The 18,245-nt window shown below is 43.8% G+C and overlaps 1 protein-coding gene and 1 long non-coding RNA gene across 2 annotated transcripts; one reads left to right on the forward strand and one right to left on the reverse strand.

The window, feature by feature from the left end:
• The first annotated feature begins 1,367 nt into the window (after nucleotides 1-1,367).
• On the forward strand, nucleotides 1,368-10,777 carry LOC125297726 (syntaxin-10). The gene is made up of 8 exons (XM_048248178.1): nucleotides 1,368-1,484; nucleotides 2,603-2,772; nucleotides 3,610-3,704; nucleotides 4,649-4,711; nucleotides 4,923-5,024; nucleotides 5,423-5,529; nucleotides 7,499-7,593; nucleotides 8,002-10,777. Exons 1-8 carry the CDS (start codon nucleotides 1,450-1,452, stop codon nucleotides 8,076-8,078), a joined length of 744 nt encoding a protein of 247 aa, XP_048104135.1. The 5' UTR covers nucleotides 1,368-1,449; the 3' UTR covers nucleotides 8,079-10,777.
• Nucleotides 5,138-17,114, reverse strand: LOC125297727. The gene is made up of 2 exons (XR_007194102.1): nucleotides 16,419-17,114; nucleotides 5,138-5,169 (listed from the first exon to the last, which is right to left on the reverse strand). It is a non-coding gene; the product is annotated as an uncharacterized LOC125297727 (long non-coding RNA).
• Between the last annotated feature and the right edge of the window lie 1,131 nt (nucleotides 17,115-18,245).

Consider the following 18,245-nt stretch of genomic DNA (forward strand, 5'->3'; position numbering starts at 1 on the left):
AGAAAGGTGAGCACAAACGTCAAAACACGAAATCCCATGGTATTTGCTTGAATATCTCCGCAATCATTGGTGCTAAAACGAACTGAGACAACCCATTGGAATAGCGGAAAATACACTTTCATAGGTTAGGCTAATCTGATGCATCTCGTGATCCAGCTCCATCTCCATCACTTTCAGAAAGACTGCATGGCGTCAGGACATATATTCATGTCCTTAAGACTCTCTAACAAAATAGAGCGCTGTGATTGGATGAAGTCCACGGCGTCAGCCAATAGAAATCCCTATGGTTTGATACTAGACGTACAGACTGAGCAAATTAATTTGCCGCCGCTAGGGTGCGTCTAGATTTCTAGGCTAGTTGTAGGCTACATGCTGATCATTATCACTAGGCTAGTGGTTTAGGGCTCGATTTTTTTCTCTCCCTTTCTGTTTTCGTTAGTCTTAACTTTTTTTTTACTCAAGTAACGGATGGGATTTTTGATGTAGCCTAGCGAAGTACAATACTTCACTCAAAAAGTAATCAAGTAACATTTTAAATACCGATTTTATAAACTACTTAAAACATACAAAATACACAGAAAAACTACTCAATACAGTAACGTGAGTAAATGTATTTTGTTACTTTCCACCCCTGACAAGTAGCCTAGGCTACCAAAGTTGTGAGTTAGCCTAATATGGTTATGATTATGGTTATGGTTATTGTATTTAGCTTTTAAGTCGCATTTGTCAAAAGCAACTTGCATAATATAACCTTACAATAGTTAAAATGAACAGTAAACATGTTTTTTAAAAGCCAGCATTAAGCAAAATATGTAGAGATGATCATGGAATTGAAATAGCAAGGAGCAGATTCAGTAAGTGTCTTGTAGGCCAAAGTGAGGGGTTTTAAGTTTGGCTGCTATAGGGAGCCAATGCAGAGTAACTAGGAGAGGAGTTACGTGTGTCCTCTTTGGCTGATTAAAGACCAGACATGCTGCAACATTCTGAATTAACTGTAGGCCTGATAGTCTCATTAACCAAGCAGACAGGCCAGCGAACAATGAATTGTAACAGTCCAGTTTGGAAATAACCATAGCCTGAAGAAGTTGTGTGGCATCTTGTGTCAGATAAGGTCTGATCTTTTTAATGTTTGCGATTGAGGCTACATGCTTAGATAAGTTTAGGAAAGTAAAATTAATATCAAACACACTTTTTAATAAAGTTTAATTGTTTGCTAAAAACAATTGTTTCTTGTCTTTATCCTGTATCAAAATGTGGCTACTCTGTAAGGTTTTGTTTTTGTTCATTTGTTTCATGCAGTTCCTTGAAAAATACAATGTTGCCATGTGATAAAGGAGAAAGTGCTTTAACTTGTCACGTGATTGATGACCAGGAGTTACGCATGGACGCAGTGGGCTGGCGGTGGGCAGGCACAGCAACTGTTACAGTTCCTGTCAGGAAAGAGGCAACATGTCGATGGAGGACCCGTTCTTCGTGGTGAAAGGGTGAGCAGATACAGTATCTCCCGCGGAATGACAAAGAAATATATTTATTTTGATTTAATGACAGCTGCATGTCTGTCAACTGGATACATTTTCATCGGGCATTTAGCGTCGACGCCGTTTCGCGTGCTCTGTCAGGTAACATTAACATTAGCTTGTTAGCATACAAAGCTAAAGCTATTCTGGGTAGTCTTGCTGATTAACGTTACCCCTTATCTTGCTGTAGTCTATGCAATTTCAGTAATTTAACAGGCCAAATAGTCCATTGCATGGTGTAAAGAGAGTATATTTGCAAGTTTGAACTCCATTTGGCCGATTTATTGTCTTTTGAGACTCAATGGAATGTCTTGGGAAGTTAGCTTTTTAGTTGTATCACAGCAGCTGCGCTGCGCCCCTAGAGCTGATAACAGACTGCTGTGATATAGCACAGGAGTGTGAAGTACACAGAGACTGCGTGGCGGTGTTTGGGTCGTGTTTGGGTGATACTACAGCGAAATCCATCCATTTCCCTAGAACTGGCCACGACCTTGGATTTCTTGAAGTGCACTCTTGGGTGCCGATGAAGCTGTGGTTTTGCGTTTATCATTAGCTGAGTCTGCAGTGTTGCTTGAAATCACTGGAAACTCTTGACACAATTGGTTGATGCATTTGTCACATTTTAACACGTTGCTTCACTTTCACTGTCTTGCTGGCTAACGCTAGGCGTTGTTTACAGTTAGTAGAAATTGTGTAACAAACATTTAAGCTGTGGAGAATAACGTTGAACGTTTGCACGCTATTAACCTATAACTACATATTTAGTTTAAGCAAATGCATAGCATCATTCAACATATGCTACATATTACTTAAATAGTATAAGCAGTGTCTGTAGCTTTTTGAAAAGTGGATGCATTAAAATGAGAATGTTTTGAAATGAGACCATGTAACTTTTGTAGTGAAGTACACTTCTATGTCTAATATAGCCATATTGATCAATAGAATGACCTGTGTGTGCACATGCACCTGTGTGCATAACCTGACCTTGTATATGTGTCTGGTCTGTCTGTCTGTCTGTGTGTCTGTGTGCGTGCGTGCGTGCGTGTATGTGTGTGACCTTTCTGTCTGTGTGTGTGCGCACTCAGGGAGGTGCAGAAGGCCCTGTCGCGGGCGAGGGGCCTGTTTGAGCGCTGGGAGGAGCTGCTGCAGGAGGGCACCCCGGTCAGCAGGGATGAGCTGGACTGGAGCACCAACGAGCTGCGCAACTGCCTGCGAGCCATCGACTGGGACCTGGAGGACCTGCACGAGACCATCAGTATCCACACAGCCAAGACAGAAAGACTGTGTGTGTGTGTGTGTGTGTCTGTCAGAGAGAATGTGTCTGTTAAAAAAGAGTTGAAGTGTGTGGGATTGTGTGTATGTGAATGCTTTGGAAAATTAAGTATGTGAGGGAGAGGAGTGTGTGTGTGTGTGTGTGTGCGCGCGCGCGCTTGGGTGCGTGCGTGCCTGTGTCTGTTGTGGCAAAAATACGTGTCTGTGATTGTATGAGGGGGCAGGACTGAGCATTAGTCCGATGTGTTTTTTTTTTTTTTTTTTTTTTTTTGAAGGTCATATTTGAGAGAAGCATAGTATTTAGAGAGAGAAAGGAAAACATAGAGATTAGAGTAGCACGCCATGACCTGGCCATTCATGTTCTTACGATTGTCAGTGAGGGTTGTGCTGATGATATTTAGTGTATGGTTAAAAGAAGGAGAGGAAGTTACGACTGCTAGAAAAACACCCTTTGCTTTATGCAAAATCACACAATGGTTTTATGATTTAGGCTCTCGTTGTTCTAGGTAAGGGGTACCTCTTAAGCTATGTGAATCATTTAGTTAAACAATAACTTAACTTGTTTTCTTAAACTTTGTTGTAGAAGTGAAGGCAGCTCCAGAGTGTCATGCTCTTATCTGTTAATGCTCATGGGTCTTGCCCTTTAAAGGCCAAAATTGACTTGGGAACGCATAGAGTGTTCAAACCAGAGTGTTAGGACCCAACAGGGGGATTATCGAGGGAAAGCCACATGCGGCAGAGAGTTTGACATTGAATGTTTACAGCAAAAACATGTCCATGAAACAAACAAAAACATTGTCAGCCTTGACCGCTGCCTCAGGCATTGTCGAGTCCAACCCCGGAAAGTTCCGTCTGGGAGAGAACGAGCTGCAGGAGAGGAGGGACTTTGTGGAGAGAACCCGGCAGTCGGTTCAGGTGAGGAACCTTTGGGTGGGAACCAGAACTCACTGGCTGGGGACCAGGAACTCCCCCAAAGGAAAATGCAGAGCTTAAAGGGGCTATATGTAGAATTCTTGCTGGCAACACAGAGCATGGATGTTTTGGACATTACATCAAAACAGTGATTTTGTCATATTCTGTAGCTATTTATCAGTCATTTTGAAATGTTTTAAACTAAAAACTTAGAACACAGAACATCCCCCTTTAAATTTCTCAGGCACTGTGCCTCCATTGAAGTGTGGGCCAGGCCATTTAAGATTTGAAAATAGATATTTAAAAATAACGGTTTCAAAAGGTTCCCATAAGTACAGGCCCAGAAATACCCCTTGCAATAGCCCTGAAGATGTCATGTGAAATTAGAGGCGTCATTCACAGACCAGAAAGTTTCAGAAAGCCACTGTTGACTCGTTCATCGCTGCTCTGAGGCGGTTGTTTATGCAAGACTACCGCCCTGACCCACTTACTGAGACCATTGTCACCATTGAGCTCAACCTCAAGCTTTCCTGTCCTGTGTCAGTTCCGCTGCTTGTTCAGTCTGTGAAACATACCAGTAGTGGTGTCTACTAAATATTGTGGTGCCATTTTTAGGTATGAGGTATGTTGTTGTTTTTTTTTTTTTTAATCAAAAAACTAATCTTGGTTCAAATTGAAATTCATCATCTAGTTTTGGTTTGGTTCTTTAAGTGTCAAAGGTTTTGCATTCCTTTCAGCTTTCCCGCTGTTCTGCACCAAAACTCCTCACAGCTTTACATTCCATGGAAAGCCCAATAATATACTGTTTATCTCATTGACTTGGTTTCTGACCTTGAATGCAGATGTCTCAGGCCAAAGCAAGCCACGGTGATTGAAGCTACAGCAGTGTGTTGTTGTTGTTGTTGTTTAGTGTTGTATGTCATACTGGTTTGTTTGTGTGTTTTCAGGAGATGAAGGAGCAGCTCTCCAGCCCCTCGGCTGTGGCACAAGCAGAGAAGAAGAACAGAGAGGTCAGTATTCACATGTACAATCTCTCTCTCTCTTTTTTTCTTTCTCTCTTTCTGTCTCTCTCTCTGTCTATCTCTAATAAACACAAACACACACTGTCTCTTTTTATCAAACACATACACTCTTTCTCTTTCACACACACACACACACACACAGACCCGCACGTGTGTGTAGCGTATGCACAGGCATGTTGTTAATAGCTGCGTCCCCCAGGCGCTGATGGCGGCCCCGTCTCAGGAGCGCTACACTAGTCTGGAGCCGCACCTGGTGTCTGCCAACTCCCGCTACATCCAGGAGCAGCAGGAGCAGCAGCAGGTGAACCACTCAAACCGTGTCCAGTCAGTCTCACGCTAAATCATTCACCACTATTGTGTACTTGTGGACATAAAATAATGCTCTCTCTTTCTTACACACACACACACACACACACACACACACACACACACACACACACACACACCTTACAGTGTGTAATATCCACATACAGATTGTACAACCCTACAGACATCATGGTTAAGGTTGGAAAGTATTAGTGGGTGCAGCACTGGTGACCCAGCCCTCTGTCTGGCTTCATGAACTATACAGTGCGTGACTGAAGACGCTATTTTATTATTATTTTGTTAAGACTGTATTGTTGAATACTATTTTTGTGAATACTTTTGGTAAGCCTAACCCTAGGTGAACACCCCCCCCCCCCCCCCCCCCCCCCCCAGTTGATAATGCAGGATCAGGACGAGCATTTGGAGCTGGTGACAGGCAGCATCCGTGTGCTGAAGGACATGTCGGGACGCATCGGAGACGAGTTGGATGATCAGGCTGTGTGAGTTTTTCACACGCCCCCCCTCAGCACTGATTTCAGCTTATGTTCAGCTGAATATGCTACATACACTTGGGCTGTACAGTACACACAAAATGTTTTCCCTAAAGAAAACAATTATGATGTCAAAAGCACACTTCACATCGCTTGCTCAGTCTGGCTATGTATATCTCAACGGGGACATGTCTCTGCAGGTCTTAGAGGAACTAACTAATTCCTGTTACACCCATAAGAGCCCTTTTCCCAAGGGAATTCAACAGGGCACAGGGCCAGCTAAAGCGATGTGTGGAGACCTCTCCGTTTTCAATAACAGTTTGGGTCACGCTCTAGATGATACAAGCACTTGTCATTAAACATCTTTTGAAAGGGAGAATAGACAAGATAAGAGCCAAGTGGCCAATAGGCTGTTGGAAGAAGGACTTGATGCCTCAGCTGTTTCACCACTGGCGCAGGCCAAAGCTCACTGCAAGCCATTTCGGGGTGGGAGGAATGAAGGGGCACTTTGTCATGTTGTGTTCTGTTATGCTGAGACAGGCCAGCATGTTTGGACATGCCATCACGTGCTGTCCTGCTCATCTGTGGTTACATGGAATACTTTGTGACTAACAACGTAACCCTAACGTTGAGTCATGGGATCTGCAGAGGTCAGTCGGGAACGCCGGGATAGGCAGACAGTTGGCCACGTCTCAAGTAGGGCGCTCCTTCAGAGGGAGCCAAGTTGAGACATGTCGCGTGGCTCCACGAGTGACGGAATCTACTGTGTTTGTTTTTTCTTCTAAAGACTCTTGATGATTTTCAGACCAGTTTCACTGATTGTCTGCCGCCACTGAGTTCAACAATGCATTGTGACTGCTCCAGTGACTCAGTAGTCTTGGTATTATAGCTAGCCTCACCCTGACTGGGAGAGAATGCTGTGTTACTGCAAACAGAGCTTAGCCTAGAAATCTAGACGCGCCCCTAGCGGCAGCAAATTACATTTGCTGCCAGGGCTAGTCTAGGAACTCTCCGTTGGCTTGTGAGCTCCAGAAATCGAAACTTAATCAGGCCTTTGAAATCGTGTATAGAGTCGTTTGGTGGGCTTAACATAATGATTGATGGCAGAGTTGCAACGGTTTGGCTTGAATTCCCTGCTACTTGAAAACAAATATCCTATTGCGTGCAGAGGGAATTTGAAAGACAACTGATTATCCCGCCCCTCGGACTGAGCACTGCGAACGGTGAGTGCCCAGACCCTACATTTTAATGTGGGTCTGGCTCGCCAGGCTAAACAGAGCTGCTTCTGATCTCGAGAAATAAACAAAGGCCTGAATCAGATAATTATACTGTGCCATATTTAGGCATTTTGGTACTTGTACAGGTAATTATGTTGTCCCTTATTTAGGTACTCAGGCAAACGTAGTAGGAACACCCTCCGCAGCATGATGAATATATTATTACCAAAACACAGTGGTTAGCTTGCTAGGGAACCCTGATTAGCTTTGCTGTTATTTGGTGTCCTCTAGCTAGTTTGTGAACACAGGCAACATATAAAGACAATCATGTGTGGGGACGATATTTAAACAGTGGGATGAATATCTGGCGACATCTCAATGTTATGTGTTATCATTGTTTGTTTGTATTATTTTTTAGAAGTTTATGCGTGTGTTTTGAAAAAGATGACCTACTGTGTTTATCCTGAGCCCAGGGAGGTGATAGCGCTGGCTGTGTTTTAGCATTTCAACATTTCAACCACCCTGTTTTAAAACGCTAGTGGCAGTGCAGGAAACCCACACTGTATTGGCACTGATGGTGTCGGGTGTCTTGTGGCTCACTGCTGTCGAATGTTCAGTTGAATGTTCAGTTTCAAGTCAAGAGGATGTGGTACACAATCTCTCATTCACACTTTATAATTTTCACACTTTATCTTTTCATTCCTTCTTATTCTCTCTCTCTCTCTCTCTCTCTCTCTCTCTCTCTCTGTGCACTCCTGCAGTATGTTAGGAGAGTTCAGTGAGGAGATGGACCAGACAGGTTCGAGGATGGACTCGGTGTTGAAGAAAATGGAGAAGGTGTCTCACATGACCAGTAGTAAGTTTGTGTTGCTTAACTCGTATGCCCCCCTGCCACCCACAACACACACACATTCACGCACACACATACACATGCACAAACAGGAAGCCCTCATTTGTGATGATGTCACTGTTTTCAATGCTTTCACTGGATTGCATGTTTACAGTATAAAATGTGGGTGATCTGTTGCCAATAAACATCCTTGAAAGTAGTTTTGTTTACTGTATTTTGATGAAGTGAGTGTTAGAGAACTTAACCATCAATTTTAGTTTTAAATCTTTGATCTGGGTACCATTAAATCCTCTAGACTGATTGCAGTTTAGTAAACACTGCCACAGTTCACACACTCACACACAGTGTTTTGGGACCAGAGACTCCGGGGTTTGACCAGGTGTTTGACCAGATGTGGCGCGTCCTGTCTTTCAGGTCGGCGGCAGTGGTGTGCCATCGGTGCCCTCGTCACCATCATCCTGGTGGTGCTCATCCTCTTATTCGCTCTATGAGAGCTGGCGCTCCGTCTCGAATGTTGTCTCGGCCACATCAGCCATTTCCTGCCCATGACCCTGAGGACAGCGGAGAGGATGAGGAGTGAGGAAGAGTGAGAGAAGAACCTTCAAGAACCCTTTCTCCTCTTCTCACGCTTTTCCTCCTCTGTCTGAACCTCTAGAACAGAGGAGGGAGAGAGAGAGAGAGAGAGAGAGAGAGAGAGAGAGAGAGAGAGGTGTTATATATTTTTTTCCTTAACTTCCTGCCTCCCTCCCTTTCTCTGGTTCTGGAATAACTCTTGAACATGGCTTGTGACGGATTCCTCAAGAGTGAGCACCAGCTGGACTTGAATAGATTCACTAGGTTATTGTCCTTAAATGTCCTTATTTTTAAAAATCCAGGCCTAAAATAACTTGTATTTTAAAGACTGGTACCTGCCACACAGAAAGCGGTACTGGGAGTCAGTGTTGCCTTAAATATATGTCTCCTGTTAGCAGTGCACCAAGTAAGACATGCACAAATCTGAAACACTTTACTCCATGGATTGTATCACTGAGCTGAAGAATGCCGTGGGCTTTGTGTCCTTCCTGTCCTCTGCATAGTTTGTGCTTATAGTGCCTGCTGTCTGTACTCTGAGGCTGCTCGATGGCCTGGCAACACAAGCACAATTGGCTGCCGGCTCCCTCTAGTGTTTATTTCTGGTGTAAACTTAAAGTGACCCCATGCCCCATCATGGAGAATTTTGTGTTGTTGAAACAACTTGCTTCTTTGAGAGAAGAAAGGTAATGCAATTGTTTGTTTTTGTTTTTTTTTTTTTTTTAAAGGCCTTCACCTCAGGTACGGTTTTGTGCAGCTCTGATTGAGCATTGCCAGGTAAGGGACAGCTTGAGAGTTAAAGCACATTTCATCAATGTCAAGCTATCCTGCGTGGAGTAGCATGGTAGGACATAGTATTAAGAAACATCTTCTATCCACGTTTCCTGGCCCTTTTATTCAGACCCATTTGTGTCATTGTTGGTCAGACCATGCCTTAACATATTATGCCCCTGTTTGATAACCCCTGAAATATGACTCCTTGCCAAATTATTTCATACTGTATAAACATTGTGTTATATTTTCATTGATTTGAATTGCTCAATTTCTAAGTGGGAGTGCAGACTTTTATATACGCGTAATATTTACTAACATCAATGATTTCTCGAACACATTTCTGATGTGTGTGTGTGTGTGTGTGTGTGGTGTGTCACAGCTGGCCTTGCTATTTAGTTTTTGCCTCTAAGAGCCCCACTACTAAAAAACAAACAACTAAAAACCAAACAAACAAAAATGCATCATAGCAGTGATGCCAGAGAAGGTGCCTGTTAATCGAATATACAGCAAGACTATACAGTAAGAAGCAGCCCTCTGTGTTCCTCTGATCCCTGTTAATCGAATATACAGCAAGACTATACAGTAAGAAGCAGCCCTCTGTGTTCCTCTGATCCCTGGGCCTAGAGTGGCCACCGAGGGGGAGAAGGGTGATGGTGCCATGTTCCCGTTCCCACTATTGTTCTTTTCAGGCGCTTTAAAGGCCTTTAAAGTTATCTGATTTGGCCATGTCAGTATCTCATAGTTTGAGTTGCAGGTGTGAACAGCGTTGTTGTGTGTGTGTGTGTGTGTGTGTGTGTGTGTGTGTGTGTTTTTTTTTATTTTTTATTTTATTGTTATGTTTATTTTAGGAACAGGTTATCACCCCCATTGACTTTATAATTGACATATTTTTTTAATCTAAGCAGAAGGCCACTATCTCATGCCTGGACTTGCCCAGTCCTTACAGAACTCCTGACAGGAAATTCCTATGCGTACAACAATAAGCTCCACTGCCTGTGGATAGTCGCTAAAGAAACAGGAAGTCTGTGTTCACGTGGCCAAGATATGATGTCTCCTTCATGTCACCAACACCCTGTGCCAGTGGTCTGTGTTTATCATATCTTACTGTTAGCCTGCCAGTCCATCAGAAGAGAATGTACTCAGTAGGCTGTGACAAAATGCCTCTGTGTGATTGTGTGGGGGTTTTTTTTTCTGCTTTTTTTCTGCGTTCATTTGCTCACCGACAGTGGGCATTCGTGTCTACCTAGCCTGTTCTGTACCCCTTCTGTCCCACGCCAGGCATCTTTCATCACCATGGTAGTGCTGGAGTTTTCAAGGGCACAAGGTACAATCCAGCAATTGAAACTCAGTTAATGAACTTGTACCTTGATCCAGCCTACCCATGGATTTGTCCTTCAGTCACAGAGCATGGTGTATTCATAAAATGAGTTCCACAAACGCAAGAGCCTTTTGAACTGCTAAACTGTATTTGGCTTGCTGGTGGAGAACTGTCGGCAGCATGCACTACTTATAGGAAAGCTGCTTGGATTTTTAAAGAGTTCCTGATGGGAGATTTTTAAAGAGTTCTTGATGGGAGATATTTAATTGCCTTTATTTACTGTTTGGCACACTTGCTACTGCTTCCGTTGATGCTACATACGGCTAAACAGCGTTTTTTTTTTTTTTTCTGCTCCACTGCCTCCCTAGTTAACAATCCATTTCAATATGTTACTGAGATTATAAGGAGGAATTGTACAAAAAATGTGCTATATACCCTTTTGTAAATGTAAAGACTGTATTTGGAACATTTGTCATTTGTTGTGAAACTGGGTGGACTTGTCATAATAAACAAAAACATGGCTTTTAATTGGTCTTTTTCATTTGTCTGGAGCAACTCGAGTTCAGTTCCTAACTCACGGGAACAACCGAGGGGTCGAGTACACAACCTTGTGCTGTTCCACTTCCGTCAGATCTCGAACAACAAGACTAACACTGCCTGAAGATCATAATTTTTCTAGGTTGTAGGCTACCTTTACGCCGTCGTGTGTGTGTGTGTGTGTAAGGGCCAGTGTGGAGATGCCTGTATGGTTGATGCAGAAGCTTTGCTGCAGTAATCAAATAAGCGAAACAGAACAACGGCGTTCTAGTTATAACTCTGTGCTTTGCCTGCTCAATATGGGAACATGCTGAATTAACTATTGCTGAACTGACCTGAGTGAGCCACGTGACGGATGAGTTTGATTAACAGGGTTGTATAAGTATAGTATATAAGTATATAGTATATATAGCCTACTCTTTTGATCCCGTGAGGGAAATTTGGTCTCTGCATTTATCCCAATCCGTGAATTAGTGAAACACACTCAGCACGTGATGATTGTGTGATGGATGGAGCAGAATGAAATGCTGCTGTTACTGTGGTGTAGCACAGACAGGAACTGACAACCAAGGCTGTTATTTGTTACAAACCTTTTTATTAAGATATTCAGATTTTTTACCTTTTCCCCACTTTTTTTACAGTAGTTAATGTGCAATTATAATTTCTTATTATTGGGTCACAGTAAGGAATTCACAAAGTTATTGGCACTTGGAACACAGAATAAACACTGGCATGTACCTGGGGATCGGGACACGGGTTAATGACAGGAGAAGGGGGTTGTTGGGGTGGGTCTTTGACATCAGTAGACACTACTGCATTTGATCCCCCCTCCCCATTAAAGTAAAAAGCGATTCAGGGGAAGGGTAAGGTTGTTTCTTTTTTTTAAATACCTCATGCTTGTGAGTGCACAACTAACAATCAAACTTCATTAGTGCTTCTATGTATAATGTACAGTGTATATATATATATGTATATTTATATATATATTTATAGTGTGGGGGAGAGAGAGACAGGTCGAAGGAGCCCAGACCACACCAGAGACATCGCTAAGCAAGAGATGAAGCCCTCTCTGTTGCCGTAGCGACACAGTCCCTCTGCCCTAAATATTTGAGGTAACACTCCCCCCTCACTTTCACACTCACACTGGCCCACTCTACATTTTTTTTTTTTTGTTTGTTTTTTCCCCTCAAGTTTAAAAACCTTTAAAACTGTAAACTTCGGATTGAGGGGAGTCTTTGTTTGACACAAAGTAGAAAGTAGAAAGAAACTAACCCTAGGAGAAATGTCGCTGTAGAGCAGCAGCAGCAGCAGCACCACCATCAGGTGAGGAGGTTTATTAAGGTCTTATCTTTCTGATGGCCGTTATCTGACTGAAGAGGAAGCAGGGAGCTTGTTGAGGACTGTCCAAGCGGCAGAGGGGGTAGTGGGAGGTAGGTCCACACACACACACATAGCTCCTGCGTAGGTGTGCGTAGGTGTGTGCGTGCGTGCGCGTGTGTGTGTGTATGTATATATATCGTGAGTGTTTCAGTGCCCTCAGGCCGATGTCTCTGGTGTGGTCAGGAAGGCCCCCGGAAGAAAAAAGCAGGATAACGTGTCGTATGACTGGACAGAAGTCTACAAGGTTGCCGTTAGCGAAATGCACACATGTCTGGAGCGCGTATAGGGGAAAACATACAAAGAGTATCAGGCTGCAGTGCAGAAGGGTTTTAAGGAAGCGAGAGATTGAGGATGAAGGAGGAGAAGGTCAGATGGATAATACAGACAGGGACACATTTTTTTGTCATTTTGTCTTTTCTGAAAGCAAAATAAAAAAAAACACCAAACTTGGTTCATCACCTCTCCATCCACACCTCAAGTCTTCCGCTTTACTTCGCAATGATGCATTGAAACCCCCCCCCAATTTCTTGAGGAGGATATAACAATTCCCTTCCTCTGCACTCTCTCCAAAACAAATCTGCACCTTGGTGTCCACACCACTTAGGCCTACTGCACCCACATCGGATGATGGGCGTAGTGGGATTTTTTTTACAACGAGGTTACAAAAAGAAAATAAGAAGAAAACACAATAATCATCATTGTATAAAAGGAAATTAGCAAAACAAATAACAAAAGCAGTCAGTCAGTTTCCCCATTCCCGGTAGTAATCGAACCCCACTTCTGACACCATCTGCACACACGACAGCTTGGGAGAGATCAGACAGAAAGGTGCCGAGGTACTGGCCCACATTTGTGGGCACTCACCCGAAGGTGCTTATGTTTTTATTCAAAAACTTCCTCTCTCTCCATCTGTGTGTGTGTGTGTGTGTGTGTGTGTGTGTGTGTGTGTGTGTGTGTGTGTGTGTGAGAGAGAGAGAGAGAAAAGGTGACAAGGTTTTAGTTTCTTTTTTGTATTGTATTTTTTTTTTTTTTTTTTTAGAAAAATGAAGACACAAGACAAAAGGTTTCTCAAGATACAGGAGCATCAGCTCATTCAGAATTACAAGTCTCCTTCTGTCCGATAACATCTGTGCTTTCCCAGAGCCCTACCTACACCCCAATAACCTATCCGCTCGGTCATCTCCTTTACATTACAATGGCATTCTAAAAAAAAAAAAATACTAAAAGTTTAAAAAATATCTTAATACAAAGTGTTTATTTGCGATATCCATATTAAATTTTCTCTCCCATAAGTTTTTTTTTTTTAATTATTATAATTATTTTTAAATAGTGATTCCTTTAACACTCTTGCTTGCATGGTACCATGCAAACCAACTTGCCTCAGGACACTGTGTGCAGCAGGTAGTAGACACTGGCCGTAGAATTTACATTAGAAAAACCCAATGGGGTCATTGGCATTTGGCAAACTCATTCAAACCAGGATAATTATTTTTTTTTTGGAGGGGGAATTTGGTGTCAAAACAAAAACGAGAAAAACAAAAATATATTTTTTTAAATTATCAGGTGCTTGGGTTTTTTTCTGTGCTTTTCTACAGTCTAGAGGTCCATCCTCCAGAAACCGTTCCTTGCCTCTCTCAAATCTGGTCAAACAGTGGGGCTACTATGACCCCAGACCAGTGGAGAGGCCAGCTTCTCCATAGGCAGAGAGCCACCTTCAAGGGGAGGTGGGGCTGTGCTGCCCCCTGCTGGACTGACGTGGCACCTCGCATGACCCAACCCCTCATGCCCATTTCATAGAGTGCTGGCCAACACACCACACCACACTCCCCTGTTATTGATTGAAATCCAATGACGCAAGTAGATAAAAAAAATATATATATATACACACATTCCTATCAGACAGGAAAAGAACACCATCCAGTGCTTCACAATTATGCCTCACCGTCTGGGCTGCTACCTTACAAAATCCCTCTACCCTCCCAAAACAATTTAGTACACAATCTTCAAGACTCTCCCCCAGCTTTGAACTGAATCCCACCCAACCCTAGTCAATTCTTCAGTCATACTCAAAATATGTGGTTCTTTTGCCTTTCTAGCAAGTATATATATTTTTGTATCGTTCCTCTATTGTAACTTGGCAACACTATATTTTGGGTTAATGTGGAATTAGTAGCATCTCTTAATGAACATAGCACTACTTTCATGATCTGTTCTATGATCTGTTTTGGAGAAAAAACAAGTGATAAGGATTGTTAAGTTAAGATAAAAAATAAAAAAAAAACCTACTTCTGAATTTCTACAAAGCTCTCCCTTGACCTTTCTTTTCCTTTCTTTTTGGACCAAACAAAAATGGAGCTCCTTTGCTTCTCTATGTGTGCTCAGAGCTCTCACATACCTCTTTCATCCTTTGTATTACTACAAGTACTTCAGTAGCAATAATCTCCTTATGAGCCCCACTTCCATTCATTACTCTTTCTCTAAAGAACAAAACATTTTTCAATATATAAAAACAAAGGATTAAAAAAAAAAGAATCCAAATGAACAAACATACATCACACTGGAAATAAAAGATCTCTAAAGGTCTCTAAAGATCTGCACCCACCCCCACTCACAAAACAATATAAAAGTCTGGCCAAGCCATGCAGACACATAAACTCAAACTCAAAAACAAGTACAAATATTTATCTTTTCTGACGAAGGCCAGGCAATGGTCCCCCTCGGCTCCCCCTCTCCCACTGCTATTCAAGTGACAGTACTTCACGCTGCAACGCCTTGTCCATCCCAGGAGACAGTTCAAACAAACTCCCTGACACCCCCCCACCCTCACGTCTCTCTCGCTAACTTTCACTCTCCCCACCCCACCGCCACACCCCGAACCACCCTGTTCTTATAGATTCTCCCGTCAACAGTCGGCTACAGTACAGAAAAATATGTCTGCCCGGAGACAAGCCCATACAGTCTTATCATTATATATATATACAAACGTGCGTCAGAAGTCTCTTGTCTGGCTGCTCTGTACATTCCTTAAGGGGCCGGTCCAAGCCTATGACATGGCCACCATGCAGCCTCCTTTTGCTCACTTTGTAAGGGGAAAAACAAGGTGCAGATAAAACACACACACACACACACACACACACAATCAGGCGGAAGTCTCCTGGGGGGGGACGGTACCCCTCTCCCTCACACACACACACACACACACACACACACACTTCAGCAGTCCCATCTGTTGTTTAGACAAGGGAAACAGGAGCATGCACGCTCACACCCATACACATTCATATGCATGCTTTGACACGCAGGCATGCACATCCGCAGTACACACATGAATGCATGCACGCACACACACACACACACACACACACACGCCAACTCGTTTATGCTCACTGTCTCCACAGCCTCCATTTTCTCGCCCTCGTGTTTTCGCTCACACATGCACAGGATTATGTAGGTCATACAACTAAAAAGATTCAAACACAGGAACAAAATAAAACCAAATGAAAACTAAGCAGCGTCATCAGATTAAGACTTCAGTTGGATTTGATGGTTTGTTCAATGAAAAGTGGAAGTGTTTGATCCCATTATTTGGGCAGTGTCTCTCAATCTTTGTGCCAGCTGTGAGTATGTGTGTATGTAGGCGTGCGTGTGTGTGCGTGCGTGCGTGCGTCTCCATCTCCTCACTAAAGATCCATTCCCTTCCCCCTCCTCAGCTTGCTGTCTGCACTGTATGTCTCCCTCACTGAGTCAGACAAAAACAAACAGAGCACTCTCATCCCAGCATCCACACACCCTCCCTCTCTCTCAGCATACAGCCGCACACCCATACCACCCACACACTATGAGAGACATGCGCATTCAGCACACAAAAGCCAGACACAAATGCACACATAGACACTCTGCTTACTGCTTATAGCAGGCGCGCACAGGCACACACACACACACACACACACACACACTCTTACAGGCATGCGCATTCAGCACACCACATACATAACGATGACACACACACACACACACACACACAGTCTCCCTTGCCCTCTTCCTTTCCTGGCAAGCCTATCCGCATGAAAAGACACACATTAACACGCATGTGTCCATAAATGGCAACCCACCCCTCCCTCCCCTGGTTCTAAAAAAAAAAAAAACCCTGCTCCACACGGAATAGAGAAAAAAAACTGCACACAAAAACCCAGAGCACACCAGCACGCATGCATTCACACCGACTCATCCAGGCGTTCCGTTCCCGCCCTACACACACACACACACACACACACACACACAGCCCTCCTCTCGACTCCTGCAGGACATTGTCCCGTGTCCCTGGCGCAACAGAGCTTCTTTCTCTCTCCTCCATTAAGGCGGCGTTGTATGCAACGCATTAGAAACAAATGTGCAAATTTACTTCTTTCATTTCTTGTTCCTCTCTCCCTCTCTGAAGCACTTCTACTGCTCTCTTTGTCAATAAAAGCTTACAGTTAGAAGCGTACAGTTTTGTGCAGGGTAGTGTCAAGAAGGTGGAGGAGAAGGTGATTGTTGGTGTGCCTAAGGTTGAGGGGCAACTCTCTCTGCACCCTAAGGAAGGCTGTTTTCTTTCATGCACAGAGCAGGACATTTTGATAATTAGCTTTTTACCCACAACTCCCCCCTAATCATTTTTAAAATCATTTCGTTCAAATATATATACACATATATATTTTTAGCTATATAAATTGTAGCTTATAAGGACACTGATCAGAATTATGACACGATGGAAGCTTTTGTTTGCATTTTGTTGAATTTGCTATTGGCTTTAACATAGCTTATCTGCATGTGAACTTTTTTAGCATGCATGCAAGCGTTTCACAGGACAAAACGCCAAGTTGTCCATTCACCAACGGTTCGTGTGTCTGCATGTTCAATTTTCCACGGCCAAAGAGACCCTTGGCCTCATTCACAAGGCAAAACTCACACTGGCCCCACACACCCCACCCACCCCTCCTATGGTGGCCCATGATGGACAAAAGATTCGAACCACCTCCGCTGCAGGAGCTTCCTGTGCAGTGCCTCTAGTCTAGATGAAGCTCCACTTGGCCAGGATAATACATACATGAGGTCCTGCTCAAAACCAGATGCAGTGTCGTGGCCTCCTTAGATGCTTCGCACAATAGAAGCCCCTCCAACAAAGCATCAAAGTGGCACGACACACCACACCAACACCGCCACCAACAGTGCCATCGCTACCACCACCACCAACCTCATCATCTTCGTCACCGCCATGCCAGTTCTGACAGGCAGGAGATACCCCACAGCTTGCTCCTCATTGCCCCTGCTTTCACACTGGCATCCACAGCAGCAGCACCAGCAGCAGAAGCACTGACCTAACATGCTCTGCTCTCCACCTCAGTACTGCCCAATTTAATGTCGGCCCACTGGGCCTGGGGTTTGGGTGGAGGGGGCAGCATGTCAGCCCACTGGGCCTGGGGTTTGGGTGGAGGGGGCAGCATGTCAGCCCACTGGGCCTGGGGTTTGGGTGGAGGGGGCAGCAGGCTGTAGATGGAGAGTATGTGGGAGGGGGTTGGAAAAAGAGAACAACAGACAGTATAGGAGGAGCGAGACATTTAGGGATGGATGAGAGAGAGAGAGAGTAGTGGAGAAAGAAAGAAAGAAAGAAAGAAAGAAAGAAAGAAAGAAAGAAAGAAAGAAAGAAAGAAAGAAAGAAAGAAAGAAAGAAAGAAAGAAAGAAAGAAAGAAAGAAAGAAAGAAAGAAAGAGTAGTGGAGAAAGAAAGAAAGAAAGAAAGAAAGAAAGAAAGAGTAGTGGAGGGAGGAAGATGGAGAGGGAGGGAGGGAGGGGGGCTGCATCAGGCACTTGCCCATGTGACGGATGAACAGAAGCAGTCAGGCGTGTGAAGGAGCACACGAAGGAAAGAGCCGTCTGGCAGCACACATGTGCTACTGCTGCTGCTGCCCCCCCCACACACACACACACACACACACACACTCTCTCTTTCACACACAAAGTGCTGCACGCACTCACCCCCTCCCATTCCTTTCAGGCCTTGAGAGAGCCATGGCCCACCAGAACACAGGTTTCAGATCAAC

The sequence above is a fragment of the Alosa alosa genome, chromosome 7, assembly GCF_017589495.1.
Source record: "Alosa alosa isolate M-15738 ecotype Scorff River chromosome 7, AALO_Geno_1.1, whole genome shotgun sequence".
NCBI lineage: Eukaryota > Metazoa > Chordata > Actinopteri > Clupeiformes > Clupeidae > Alosa > Alosa alosa.